Consider the following 14590-nt stretch of genomic DNA (forward strand, 5'->3'; position numbering starts at 1 on the left):
TTCATCAATTACTGCCGTAGATGAGCAGTGGGCTTGAAGCTGCTCTGCTCTGCTCGGCCATGGCGCTCGTGATCCTGTCGCTGCAGTCGAGGAGGCTGATGGCCGTGCCGCCAGCTACCGGGACCTGCCGCGTGCACGACGGCTTCTGCTTGACGGTGGAGCGGCTGGTGGCGTGCCTGGAGCACGTGGATGCTCGGGTGGTGGAGGCGGCAATGTCGACGCTGGGCGACCGCGAATGCGGCTAGCGTTGAGGTGGTCGATGGCGTGGCGACTGGCAAGCGCGACGGAGGGCGTCCTGGTGGTGGGCGAGGCAGACGGCGTGCTGGTGTTGGGCGAGGCGGACGCCGTGCAGCGGAGAGCGGTCTGGACGGTGCCCGCAGGCGGAGGCGATGATTCTGCAAAGGAGGTGTCATCGATTCGGGATGGCGGGCGTTGTCGATGGCGGATCTACATGAACTGCCTCTCCGAGCAACACTCCCTCGTCCCTCAGACCCGAATCCTCGCCGGATTCCAACCACGGCGGAGAGGAAAAACGGGATCTGGGTCGCGTGCGTGCGTCAGGCGGCACAAAGAATGTAGGCAGAGCAGCAACCTCAAAATATTCAAATAAATAAAAGTAATAACGTGGGTGAACACTACCGATCAAGTGGCCTAGTGGTATATGAGCTCAATGCGATGTCTCAGGTGCTGTGTTCGAATCAACGTCACGCCGCCATTTTTCGGTTTTGTTTGCGGACCAATAAAGAAACCTAGAAAGAGTATAAAAAAATATATACATACGTCCCCAACTATGACACGAAGAAGCAAATGGCGCAGTGGTTAGGACTCTATTGTTATGTTGCTAGGTTTTGAGTTCGAATCCCCTTTGCGCACATTTTTTTGGTCCAAGTAGGCCCGCGGTTGTGGCCGGTCGCTGATGTGGCAACCACGTCATACAAATCTGATAAGTAAAGAAAATTCTTGCAACTATTCAAATGAGATGATGTAGGTCGAGGTTCGAATCTTAGATGGATCGTTTTTCTTTTGCTCTTTTTCTGATTTCAACGCAGCCACCAGGTCATGTAGTTAGTGGGCTATACTGTGATGGATTTTTTAGAATGTCACTATATTTTGGGCCTAATATCCATTGTTGTAAATCTATGACTGATTGGTTAGAACGTCACTATATTTTGGGCCTAGTATCCATTGTTGCAAATCTGTGACTTTCTCTGAATCCGTCACTAAAAATTCGTCACAGATTAAATAGTTTGTTGTAGTGTGTGAAGGAAGGAGTTACAATTACATGACGAAATGATATAATGCTACACAAAGTATCAACTCATGCTAAGTCAGAGAATCGAACATGGGTGGACAAATTCAAACATAATGTGAACAACTAAACACCAACAAAACACCACCCCTCCAACCCAAAAAAAAGTTATTAAACACAAATGCAGCAATGCATTGGCAAATAATGGTGATGGTGCTGGATTAATAGCTGATGATGGGTATGACCAAGTTTCTTGAATTTTACATTTTTTCTGATGGATTTTGATTCTCAGGTTGATCATATTTACTACTTAGCATGTTGTAAGAGCATCTCCAAGAGTGCCCAAAACTCACATCCAAAAACTAGTTTTAGGAATAAACCACAAAAACACCTCTCTAACAGTAGCCTAAACCGATACTCAATCTTTTCGCGTGCCAAAACTGAGCGGTGAGTGGAGCTAAATCTCCGCCGCGAGGCCGCACTCCCAATCCCAGGTAGCGTTCAGCTTTTTTTCCTTCCTCCACGTGATTTAACCTCCTACGTGTTGGGCGCTTGGTGTAGTGGGCCCACGTTTGGATGATGTGGCAGCAATGAGATCTATTTTGGGATGAAACTTTTGGGAACTGTTGGATGTGGCAGTTTTATTCACTCCCAATAGTTTTTGGCAAAGTCCTAAAATCACCATTTTGGATATCTACCTTTTGGGTACTCTTGGAGATGCCTCTAAACACTTGTAAGGGATTCTAAATTTGCAAAGCCCAATAAATGTCCCTCCTTAACTAAAGCACTATGTTCTTCATAATGCATTTTATCATATTGTTATACTAAGACTGCTATATATATAGGAGGCTTCCATGTCACTTGAGTATTCCAATAGGAAGAGGACTAGATCCAGATCTGTATGTATCGGACTCTGGTATATATGATATCATTACTACTTGAGTAACCCAAGAAGGAAAAACAATAAATCGTCAAGTTGTGCAAGTGTCACGCTAAAATAAACAGTCCCAAGTTGTGGGTATATTGTTAGTTAATCTTCTAGCGTCACGGACAAAGGATCGGATCCATTTATTAGAATTCACATGATGAGCATGCAGCTTCCCACGCGATCTCTCCTCATAAATATCCTGTCACGTCGGCAAAATTAAATGCTCATCAAACTCCACTTAGACTGGCTTTAGTATTTAGGAAGACGATTAGATCTAGATCTACTATGTATTGGACTCTGCTGTGCAATATCATTAAAGTAACCCAATAAGGAGAAAGTTAAAAGCATCAAATTGTGCAAGTGCCACCAAAATAATAATAGATACCGCATGTTGTGCTGTAATGTAGTGTTAGTTAATCTTCTGACATCTCGACATAGGATCTATTTTTTAGGATTCACATGACAGGCATGCAGCATCTTACCATGTGGAATAGATATCCAGACAAACACTAGGATTAAAAGAAATGCAACTTCCCATGACAAAGACCGTGTGTAACTGCTGACCACGACTAGAGACCTGCCTGCCATCGTCATTATTTTTTAATCCAAAGAACAAATAATAGTCGCTCCGAGAAGCAACAGGCTGTACTAGTACATGCATACCAAACTAGTACGCCCGGAGCTATCAATTTCGCTGGCTGTCATGTCAGTGCATTAATTGAACAATTCTCACTTGCACTACTAGCATCATGTGCGTGCATTGAGCGTTAGTTGAGCCCATCTCGATCAAAGCGTAAACAAGATTATACAGTGTGTTAAGAAAATTGAAAATAAGAAAAAATATCATTTTAGATAAAGTTTGGATCAAAATTGAAAATATAAATCATAAATAACTTTTAAGTTACTGAATTTGAAAAAGTAAAAATCATATGAATAAATTTATCTTAAAAAACACTTTCATTAATATATATATCACTTTTTAATATATTTTTATAAAAATAAGTAGTCAAAGTTATCCTTTAGAAACTATATCGCTGTCCTAAATATTTTTTATTTTCTATATGGAGAGAGTATATACCACCATATGCAACAATTTGATTCCAAACCATCACAATAATGCAAGTTGATGGATATGCATCGGGTTGTTTCGTACTAGTACAATTAATTGTAGTAGGCTCCAATCTCCATGCATGGTCTATCATTGCTTTCCCTCCTAGCTCATCTTGATCCAAGTCAAGTCTTCTCTTCCTCCATATAAAAAAGGTAATAAGGACCAACATGTGGTTTTCATTTTGGTTTCGCTGGCGTCGATCACATGGCCGCAGGCAACGGTTTGATTCCAAGCCATCACAATAATTGCAAGTTGATGGATTTGGTTGTTTCATAGTACAATTCATTAATTGTGGCTCCAACCTCCATGCAAGATCTATCATTGCTACTTCCAAGTCAAGTCTTCCTCAATTAAAAAAGCAAAAAAAACAGCGACTAACATGGAAGCACATGGCGGGCAGACGAGTAGATTCCCCGACAAAACACTGTTACAAAATGTGTGTTCTCGTTGATTGGTAGTAACAAGTCCTTGTATTTGCTGCTAGAGTGTATGCACAAAATGCTGATGTCGTAAATGCATGTGCGGCCCATTACCGCCCAAGGCCCATGCGGACATAGAGGGGTAAACTCATGCTCAACTCGGCCTGGTACGGATAAGACCCATTCTTTTAAAATATTAGATTTAAGACAAACTCAAAACAAATTATTTTACAATACCGAAGGAGTACATATACATCCGCAAGTTAATTAACGACGACAGATGGCTCAATAATAATTGCCCGGGCCGGCCAGCAGCCAATCAGCGTCTTCACTATACCTTTCCTCGCAGCATAATCGTTTCAACTGTTTACAATGCGTCCAATTTTGTTTGCTTGAGGAATAGAATTTGCATTGTTTATCTATAATTGCTCAATCATGCCAGCAAGGTGCAGATAAACAAAGTGCTCGATCGCCTAACAAAGGACGAAAAGCACGAAGAATAAAAATAAAAATAAGACAAATAAGGTATTTTATTTCCCGAGATGGTTGGCATGCATTGAATATAATGGCTATTATATTTTATTAGAATATATAATGGCTGAGCATCATTGAGCTCGATGCATATGCCGGCCATGTGAATACAAATTACTGAATCGTCTCCACCTCTCGCGAATGGTGGCTTGGCTATTATAAAAATAAAACAAACAAGGTATTTTATTTCCCGAGATGGTTGGCATGCATTGAATCGAGGTTCGACAGGGTGATCGTTGGCTGCGTGGCCTCACGTGAATTCACGGCATCTCACGCATCAGGACCAATCAAAATAATATTACTAGAATATATAATGGCTGAGCATCATTGAGCTCGATGCATATGCCGGCATGTTAATACAAATTACTGAATCGTCTCCACCTCTGGCGAATGGTAGCTTGGCTATTATAAAGACAAGCTAATAATTATAAGGCGCGGTGGATCGGAGCGAGCTTCTTTCTCCACCACCACCACCGAACCACCTCTTGCACAATCTCAAACAAGCCCATGGAGGTTGCAACGGGAGCACTGGGCACCCTGATCCCCAAGCTCGGCCAGCTCCTCCTGGATGAGTACAACCTGCAGAAGGGCGTCAAGAAGGACATCAAGTTCCTTTCAAGGGAGCTGGAGAGTATGCATGCAGCCCTCCGCAGTGTTGGCGAGGTTCCACGAGAGGAACTCAAAGAGCAGGTCAAGATCTGGGCGCGCGATGTCAGGGAGCTGTCCTACCACATGGAGGACATCGTCGACACCTTCCTAGTGCGCGTCAAGGGCCCTAAGCCCCCTAGCAAAAGGAGTGCCAAGAGTTTCTTGAAGAAGATGATGGGTATTGTCACAAAGGCTAAAACTCGCCATGAGATCGGGCAAGAGATCAAGGACATCAAGGAGCGTGTCAAGGAGGTGGCCGAGCGACGCGATAGGTAGTGCTGGAACACCTTCAGATATATATGCATTTGAACTTATTTTTTCTGAATTTTCCTCTTATCATCTATGGTTCTTTTCTCTTCTTTGACAGGTACAAGGTTGATGCTATTAAACCTGGCAAAATATTGGTTGACCCTCGCATAACAGCTCTATACACTAAGGCTACAGATCTTGTTGGCATTGATGAGGCAAGAGAAGAACTAATCACGAGGTTGACAAAGGGAGATGACATGTCTGCGCAGCAGCAAAGGGTAGTATCTATAGTTGGTTTTGGAGGATTAGGCAAGACAACACTTGCCAAAGCTGTGTATGACCAGCTCAGAGTGCAATTTGATTGCACGGCTTTTGTTTCAGTCTCTCAAAATCCTGACTTGAACAAACTTCTCAAGAATATGTTGTATGAACTTGATAAGCAGAAACATGCCAACATTCATAGCACAATGTTGGAAGAAAAGCATCTCATCGACCTAGCCCGGGAATTCCTCGAAAATAAAAGGTATGGAGCATCTAGTTTGAGCATGTGGTACTATTTTGTTTCGGTATATATACCTATCCATCCATTTTATGTAATCCTCTAATATCTACAAAAACTAGTAAGTTGTCCTACGCAGATTGAGATTTGATATATAGCATTGATGAGGTTAAATTAAGCTCAACAAACTTGATATGTGGTTTCACCGATGCTCTTTGTTGTTACATTTCTTTTTTTTGTGAGTATTTGTTATTGTTGAATTTGGTTGCTGCACAATTGTGTCTTGCAAGCCACCTCCCATTGGCACCCCTATATATTAACATCACGGCATCGTGCAAACAAAAATAATTGATAACATGTAGATTTCTTTATTTGCCTACCCCAACTTGCTTGGGAAAAAAGGCTATGTTGTTGTTGTTGTTGTTGTAGATTCTTTATTTCACTTGTCAATGGTTGAAGTACCTGCTTGATTAGCTTAGTGAACGTCGTAATTCCTGATTTACTACAACACAAAAGCTTCACCCCCACCCCTATTAAGAAAAGTGCGAGTAAGCCCAGGAAAAGCTTATCTAGAAGAACTTTTAGATACTGATTTTCTAACAGAAACATCTCGTTGTATACTGGTACTGTAGTATAGTTGAAACTTTTCCCATGTCACATTACACATACTCCCTCTATCCGAAAACCAATACATTGTATTATTTCCAGGATAGACTAACAAATATCTGAAATGACTTTGCATGTCCCTATTTATTAGCCATATTTGATGCTGAAATGTGGGACATACCAGTAGTAACAATGACAAAAATGTGGGACAAGTTATTGTGGTGCATATGCATTTTCATAAAAATGAAAAGGAATCCACTTTTCTAAAAGAAATTTCTCATAATTCATTACAAAAGTGGTTACGTGCCACCAAATAAAGGGTTTTAAGCTTTAATTTTAAAAAAGAAATTTCGTACTTCTACACTAGTTTAATTGACATTCTGGAAAAAAACCTACAGGTATTCTTTTTCACTCAACTAGAGGGTTTTTTATTTAGTAGCATGTTTTAAGTGCTCTGCATGTATATTCATACTATTTTTTGCATATATTTGAAACTTACATGGTTGCTTTATTTCCATACGTGTATAGGTACCTCATTGTCATCGATGATATATGGGATATAAAACCGTGGGGGATATTACAGTGTTCCCTACTTGAGAATAGCCTGAAAAGCATAATAATCACAACTACTCGCATACTTGATGTTGCTGAGCAAATTGGCGTTGCTATAAGCTCAAACCTCTATCTCATGAGAGCTCTAAAAAGCTATTCCATGGAAGAATATTCGGCTCCGAAGGCAAATGCCCTGGACAATATTTTGAGGTATCTGAAAAGATTTTGAAGAAATGTGGAGGTGTGCCATTGGCTATCATTACTACATCTAGCTTGCTAGCTAACAAATCAGGAGATATAAAAGAGTGGAATGATGTCTGTGGCTCTATTGGGGTTCGGACTTGCAAGCAATCCTAGTATGGATAGTATGAGGAAGATATTGTTGCTTAGTTATTATGATCTACCTTCTCATTTGAAGGCATGCTTATTATATCTTACTATATTTCCTGAAGATTATAAGATTGAGAAAGAACGGTTGATATTGAGGTGGATAGCTGAGGATTTTGTCCATTGTGAAGATGAGAGTCAAAGTTATTTGAGCTTGGAGAGAGTTACTTCAATGAGCTTCTAAATAGAAGCCTGATTCAGGTAGCAGATAAGCATTATTTCAATGATAATATCATTGTATCTTGCCGTGTGCATGATATGGTACTTGAACTCATTTGCTCCTTGTCAAGAGAAGAAAGTTTTGTTACCACGGTATTAGGAGATAGTAGGCAAAGCATGCCTTCTTCTGGAAGCACGGTTCGCAGGTTATCTCTCCAGAATACAACTTGGCCTAAACTGGAAATGTCAAAATTGAGGTCTGTTACTATCTTCAGTCTCACTATAACTAATATGATGCCATCCCTTTCGTGTTGTCATCTTCTACGTGTGTTGGATCTAGAAGATTGCAATCTCAAGGAACATCCAAGTTTGAGGTTTGTTGTGAATTTATTTCACTTAAGGTATCTAAGTCTAGCAGGTACTGGATATTCTGGTGAGCTGCCAGTGGAGGTAGTGAAGCTACAGTTTTTGGAGACATTGCGCTTACGTGGAACAGAAATAGAAGAACTACCGTCAAGTATTGTAGGCCTAACACAGTTGATGTTCCTATCTGTTGGCGACCGTACAAGTCTGCCGAATGGGTTGAGGTACCTAGCATCCCTAGAAAGCCTAGTTGTTGAGAGGCTGGAATCTGCGTGCATTGCGGAAGAGCTAGGCCATCTGACGCAACTGAGAACCCTTGGAGTGAAACTCACAAGAGACAAGGAAGGGGGATGGATGAAAACATGTGTACAGCTTTGGTGGGATCTCTTGGTAAATTGCACAAAATCCAATATCTTTTGGTATGCTCAAATTACGTGGCACTCAATCTGGATGGCTCGGTGGAGTCCCTGGGCAACCTGAGCTATCTATATATTGATACAACCACTTCCTTGCCAACATGGATTCGCCCTGCAATATTATTGCATCTCTCCTTCCTAGAGATAATGGTGGTTCAAGTGAGAAGAGAGGACATCCAAATCCTTGGGAGGCTCCAGGCTCTTCGTTATCTTTATTTAAGAGTGTCTGGCGACACACAAGTGCTGGAAAGGTTCATGGGTAGCCCTGACTCTTTCCCATGTGCAATAAAATGTAGATTCTATAACTTGTCAATGCTTCCATCTACCTTCCCACCTGGAGCTATGCCCAGACTTGAAGATTTTAGATTTTGCATCGAACTGGAGGATTTCTCGCGAGGTGAATTTACTGCTGACGACCTGGCCTTGGGCCACCTACCCTCCCTTCGGAATGTGGAGGTTGGCCTCTGTGGAGAAGAGAATGTCAGCCAAGAGGTGGTAGCCAAAGTGAAAGAGAAGCTAAGGCACGAGGCTGATGGCCACCCCAACCACCCCTCCCTTTATGTTTCAGCTGAAATCTTATACCAATAATAATGTACGTACATGCTCCTGTTTTCTTCTCTGCTACTTGTGTTGTCTGTCCAATAATGAGTATGGTACTATAGAATTGAACCTTATTCTAGTTGCATGGCATTTCAATTGGAATCTTGCCATGGTATTTATTTATTTGGCATGTTTGTGTTACGGTAGTAGCTTCTTCTAGTTGTAAACTAGTTTCATGGTGTCAGTACGTGCGTACTCATTAACAAACTAGAAAATACTGGTTATTCACTACCATGACTGGTAATTATATTGGACAACATTGATTACCTTATATGGCATCGCTAAACTAATGATATAATACTGTTCTGGTTCATGTATACGTACTATGTTCATGTGGTGCGATTTGACTCTGTTTGCAGCTTACAAATCACGGATGTCTTTCTGTCCGTCGTATGTAGAAATTAAATTCCGAGTCATCTCTAAGTGGGCAATCTTAATTACCTGCTGGCTGTTTTAATTGTGTCTTATTAAACTAGAATAACCTTGTGCTAGTACATGTAAACACTGTTCCTGGACCCGGAGCACAACGAACTCTTCGCTTTTTTCTTTTTTTCCTTGCAACTATTGACTGGACACAGCCGGCCGGGATCTCACTACTAGAAAACAAGCCTTAGGTCTACCCCAAAAGCACCAGTATGGAGATGAACCGGTACCTATGCTACTATAGGTACCGGTTCATCTCCATACCGGTAATTTTGGGGTGGATGGAATTTTTGAATGGGCCTTAGGCATCAGTTGATATTATTAACCGGTACCTAAGGCTCTCCATAGGTACCCGGATGGTAATTTTTATATTAGCACCGGGTGGTACCACCAACCGGTACCTATAAACGAGCCTTAGGTAACAGTTGGTGTTACCAACCAGTACCTTAGAAGCCTTAGGTACCGGTTGGTAACACCTACCGGTACCTTAGGGCTCATCCATGTGTTACTTTAAAAAGTATATCTCCTTCTCAATATAACAACTGTGTAGCTGAGATGGTAAAGGAGCAACGCGCTAGGCTAGAGGCCATGAGTTCGAATCCCAACCAAAGAGAATATTTTGTGTGAATTTTAGAGGCTTAGGTACCGGTTATTTTATCCGGTACTAAAGGCTCGAGCCATTGGTACCACTTTCGGGGTACCGGTTCAAAAAACCGGTACCAAAGGGCACATGCAACTGGTGCCCTTAGACATTTTTCTAGTAGTGTCTCAAAATGTTGCAATTTCTACAGTTGGTACGGTGTAGTAAGATTAGATAAAGTTTGCCTTTTGTCCTGCCTCCTGCGACCTAAGCACCGTCGGATAATCATTGATTCCACTCCGCACTTGAGGACTGCATGATTTGTTTGGCTGCCAGTCGGCCTGCCAATCGTAGTAAGATTAGATAAAGTTTGCCTTTTGTCCTGCCTCCTGCGACCTAAGCACCGTCCGATAATCATTGATTCGCCACTTCACACTTGAGGACTGCATAATTTGTTTGGCTGCCAGTCGGCCTGCCAATCCACTGCCGTAGAATCCTGGCTACCCTTTCTGTTTTTGAACGTGATCTCTCTTCTCGGCGCCGTGATTTTTTGCCGATGGTTTCGTCAATTTGCCGATGATTTCGCATTCCTTCCGATCCTCTGGTGCTCCCTTTCCGCGCTGCCTCTGCCCTACTACGTCCTCCGCCTGACCTGCGACCTGCAGGACCTGGCAATCTCTGACCGACTTAGAGATGCACCAGCCACGCCCATAGTGCTTCCTGCGCTGACCAGCTGCCGCATCATATTCCGGGCGGGAACGACGACGGCTGCTGCATGACCCGATCAAGGTGAGTGGCCGCGCACGCCGCACACTTCTCTGGGATATCATAATGATGTGTATAACTTTGAGTTTGATAGATTTTTAGTGCTCTTTCTAATATTCATTAGGGATGTAGAGATGACTTGTTGTGAAAGCAATAGAGATTGCGTGGAAAAATTGATTGATTGATTAGGAGTAAACAAGTGTTACATATATAGCCAGGGAGCAACCCTAGCCTGACCTAATCGATCTAGGACTTGGCAGGCCTGGCGGCACAGCCAGCCCCAAAGCCCAGGCGCACATCTGATCGTCGGCAGTCTGAACGTTCGGACTGGACCTGAACTCTGTGAAGACAGAAGACGGTAGGCCCTTAGTGAAGATGTCGGCGTACTGTGAGCTTGTCGGAACATGAAGAACGCGGACAGCTCATGTAGCAACATGCTCCCGAACAAAGTGAAGATCAATCTCAACATGTTTGGTCCGCTGATGCTGTACGGGATTGGCAGACATGTAGACAGTACTGATGTTGTCGCAGTAAACCAGGACAGCCCTACTGATAGCACTACAAACACATATGAGCTTCTGCGACGTTTCATATATGTCACTGAAAGTGGTATTTTCGTCATCTTTCATAATCTGTGACATTTGCGTGACAAAAATTGGTTCGTCGCCTATACCATGTCATAAAAGTCTTCTGCGACGAAAATATATTTTTTCGTCATAAATCTTACGACAATTATTATATCGTCACTAAATTATGATGTTCATTTTTCGTCATAATCAATACCAAAAAATCACAAAACTGTGTACTTGGATGACTGTATGTGCCACATAGGATAAAAAACATCGTAGAATTTTTACCTCATGCGATGTGGCGATTACTAGGATATGACATGGCACCTCTATTATGACAATTTGATTCGTCATAAAATATTCAAATTATTAAATTTAGCATATTTTTTTCAATTTTATTATTTGATTTGGGCTGATATCACTTCAGAACAACATATATTTCAAACCAAACAGCAGGTCACTTCATAAAATATTATTACAACCCAACATCACTTGTCCAAAAACCACCAGATTCATGCATAAATCAGCCAACATCACTTCACTCCATAAACAGCCCAAATACAAAAAGACAAGTCACTCCATTCCATAACAGGTTCACTAAACAGCCAAGATAACTCTATGGACTCATAGCCAAAAAGTATATACCAGCCACCGTAGAGCCGAAACAACTATCCAAGCACATGTAGCAAAATAAATAGACCACATCATGAACCTAGAAGTAGTCAAGGACTTACTCCCTGTTGAGGCATAACAAGCAGCAAAGAAGAGCATTGCTTTCCTCTCCTTGCTTCTTCAAACTTCCAATCTCTCCCCATTGATTCTCCCTTGCTACTTCAGATCTTCTAGCTCACATTGTTGGTCATCCATTTTCTAAGTGTTGTTGAACCCTGCCTCTCTGATTCTACTACGAAATTGACAGCTTCGGCAATTGCAAAGTCTGTGCCAAGCCAATCCTGCACAAGTTATCACAAGAAAAGGAGCAGCGTTGTTAAAACAAGCATGTATTTATCCATGCTATAAAGGTATTGCAGTTGCAAAAATCAGCAAGTTATGTGCAGGATAACATAAGTTTAATCATTCTGATCACATAAGATTCTACCAACCATTAATCATTTAGAATGAAGCACCATGCAGTAACGAAATTACTTTGCATAGGACAGAATAAAAGAATACTTAGCTAATTTTCTTTAACATGAGCCATCACCCAAACCACAATGCCTGAATTTCTATCAAAGTTATACTGTGCTGGTATTAGTTGAATCAAAAGTAACACAACACAATGCTTTGTACTTAGCAATAGGACCACACACATCTCACCACAGGTTTAACTTAAAATGGACATAATATTTATCCAAGTATATAGATTATAACATGGACTGAAACATCAACGCATGATATATAACTTCACCTAAAAGATTTCAGGCATACAGCAAACATAAGTTAGACAGCCCCTGTTTTCCTGATCGGAGACTGCTAAAGTTGTCTGTTAGATTGCATTTGAGGTTCACTCACATGGCTTTTGCATGTAGCTATGTAGTTATCCTGATCCAAGAGTGTAACTGAAAAAAACCACATGGATAACAGGTTGTTTGATTCAGATCGAAGAGTCTGTAGAAGAGGGTCACATTTTGTACTTCCAGACACCAGCAGGAGCAATGCCAATCAGAGTTATGGGCAAAGTGATGTGAACTCACAAATTTGCAATGAAACAATGCAAATATCTACTAAATGCTATCCCTAAATTCAGATAGGAAAAGGCCGAAAGAAAAGTGCTCTACTATGTAACACGATGCGCCCATTAATCTAGAGACAATTCATGCTGCAATTAGCAAACAAAGTCCAAAGAATAGCTACCTAAGATTGAACATCTACTTGATATAGTGAATGGGGAATAGACAACCAGCAAATTAGTATGAACAAATTTATGCACCTGCTTGGTTTCCTGAAAAATAATCGACTCTACATTTCTTTAACCTCTTTATTTACTACTTAAATAGAGCCTTCTGTGATAAGTTATCAGGACAATTGTTTTTGGTTGCAAGTCAAAATTTATTCGAAGATGTATTATGCATTTCTAAGTTTTGTGAATTTAGGAGGCAATTCAAAACCTTTATGTCAAGAAATTCAGTTTATGGTAACATAGAAATTTTAGATAGTCAACATATCCACATTCCAATGATCAGAAAACCAACCTAGACCCCGAAACACATCACCCCAATTATCTTTCAGCGTCGACCCCAATTATCAAGAAGAATTTCTAAAATGAAACTACATTCTACAGATGAATCAGGTGATTAGCCATTCGTTAGGAAATGAAGCCAACAAGGCAGCAACTAGCTGAATTTTTGCTTAGCCCAAATTCATTTTTTCCTACCTGAAGACCTTGGTGTTTCTATCATAATATGATTGAAAGAAAAGAATAGACATGTCATCATTGTAAAATTGGATGAATGCAATCAGCTGCAAATGTCATCGAAGTTACCAGAAAGTTACAGTTTTCAAGTTTCAGATGCAGTTATCTTAGATGGAAGCTGAGTTATCTTTCATTCATTTCAGGATAGACTCACATTTTAAATTAAGCATCCATGTTATAGTAACACATCAGAAAGGAAGCTAAGTGATTATTATACTTCCAGAATCCCAACTCAAATTAAGCTAAGTTACAGATGTTTTTCAGAACAAGAAGACCGACCTCATGTAAAAAAGAGGCATACTGGGACCATTCAGTCCTCATACTAAACTAAGCTGATGTGCTGATATCACAGAAATGTAGATACATTTGCATGTATAGTCAGATGTTATTAAAAGGGCCATCATTAACTCCAAGTTACTGAGCTATTTCGAACCTGCATACTCACAGTGAACTTCCGATCATGCAGTACAATCATGGGATTACAGCAGCAATACCATCTTCCTCCTGCACATCATCCGTTCCATCGACAAGGATGCCTTCATCATCAGGGGAACTGCAACCAGGGGTCTGGATGCCTCGCGAAGACGGAGCTGCGCGCTAGCGGCGTCGAGCCGCCGCCCTCCGTGTAGCCCCTGTGCAGTGCGTGGACCTGCCATGGAGCGCCTGGGGGTCGCCGCTCGCTGGCCTGCTGCGGAGGATCTGAGGAGGCGTGGGTGGGGAGGGAGCGCTCCGTGGATCTGAGGAGGGGGGGCGGGCGGGGGGGGAGGATAGGAAAATGACTGAAGGGTGGGCCTCATGAAAATTTTGGACGCCACTTATAATTTTGACTGCATCTAATAGCTGGTGCATTTATACTGACCTAATAAATATACCGATAGTTAATTAGTCACCAAAATGTAAATACTGACTGCTCGACGTTGATTATCTATTTCTACTGATAGTCTGTCGCTAATATGGGGCTGCGGTATAGTGAAAATTTGGTGCACAGGTCAAGAGCGTTGTGGACGTTTGCAGATGTCGTAAGCATCATTTTATCTATTTCTTGTATGCTCTATGATTTATTTTTGGTCCGATCTCCAAATAAAAAATCCATGTTATTATATTTTACTTTGGGTTAGGTTTT

At 41.5% G+C, this 14590-nt stretch overlaps 1 protein-coding gene and 1 long non-coding RNA gene across 4 annotated transcripts; one reads left to right on the forward strand and one right to left on the reverse strand.

The window, feature by feature from the left end:
* The first annotated feature begins 4731 nt into the window (after nucleotides 1–4731).
* Nucleotides 4732–7271, forward strand: LOC120685438 (disease resistance protein RGA5-like). Its single transcript, XM_039967364.1, has 3 exons — nucleotides 4732–5158; nucleotides 5254–5658; nucleotides 6769–7271. Exons 1-3 carry the CDS (start codon nucleotides 4746–4748, stop codon nucleotides 7019–7021), a joined length of 1071 nt encoding a protein of 356 aa, XP_039823298.1. The 5' UTR covers nucleotides 4732–4745; the 3' UTR covers nucleotides 7022–7271.
* Nucleotides 7272–11616: 4345 nt separating this feature from the next.
* LOC120685441 lies at nucleotides 11617–14210 on the reverse strand. Of its 3 annotated transcripts, XR_005679561.1 has the most exons (3): nucleotides 13901–14210; nucleotides 12567–12613; nucleotides 11617–12007 (listed from the first exon to the last, which is right to left on the reverse strand). It is a non-coding gene; the product is annotated as an uncharacterized LOC120685441 (long non-coding RNA). The 3 variants fall into 3 exon arrangements; XR_005679560.1 differs by having other exon boundaries at nucleotides 11617–12613; nucleotides 13913–14210; XR_005679559.1 differs by having other exon boundaries at nucleotides 11617–12613.
* Nucleotides 14211–14590: the final 380 nt, after the last annotated feature.

The sequence above is a fragment of the Panicum virgatum genome, chromosome 8N (genome assembly GCF_016808335.1).
Source record: "Panicum virgatum strain AP13 chromosome 8N, P.virgatum_v5, whole genome shotgun sequence".
Taxonomy (NCBI): domain Eukaryota; kingdom Viridiplantae; phylum Streptophyta; class Magnoliopsida; order Poales; family Poaceae; genus Panicum; species Panicum virgatum.

Coding starts and splice junctions, on each gene's coding strand:
- LOC120685438 (XM_039967364.1), top strand. CDS start 4,746: ATGGAGGTTGCAACGGGAGCACTGGGCACCCTGATCCCCAAGCTCGGC. Junction 5,159..5,253: donor GTGGCCGAGCGACGCGATAG/GTAGTGCTGGAA, acceptor CTTCTTTGACAG/GTACAAGGTTGATGCTATTA. Junction 5,659..6,768: donor GAATTCCTCGAAAATAAAAG/GTATGGAGCATC, acceptor ATACGTGTATAG/GTACCTCATTGTCATCGATG.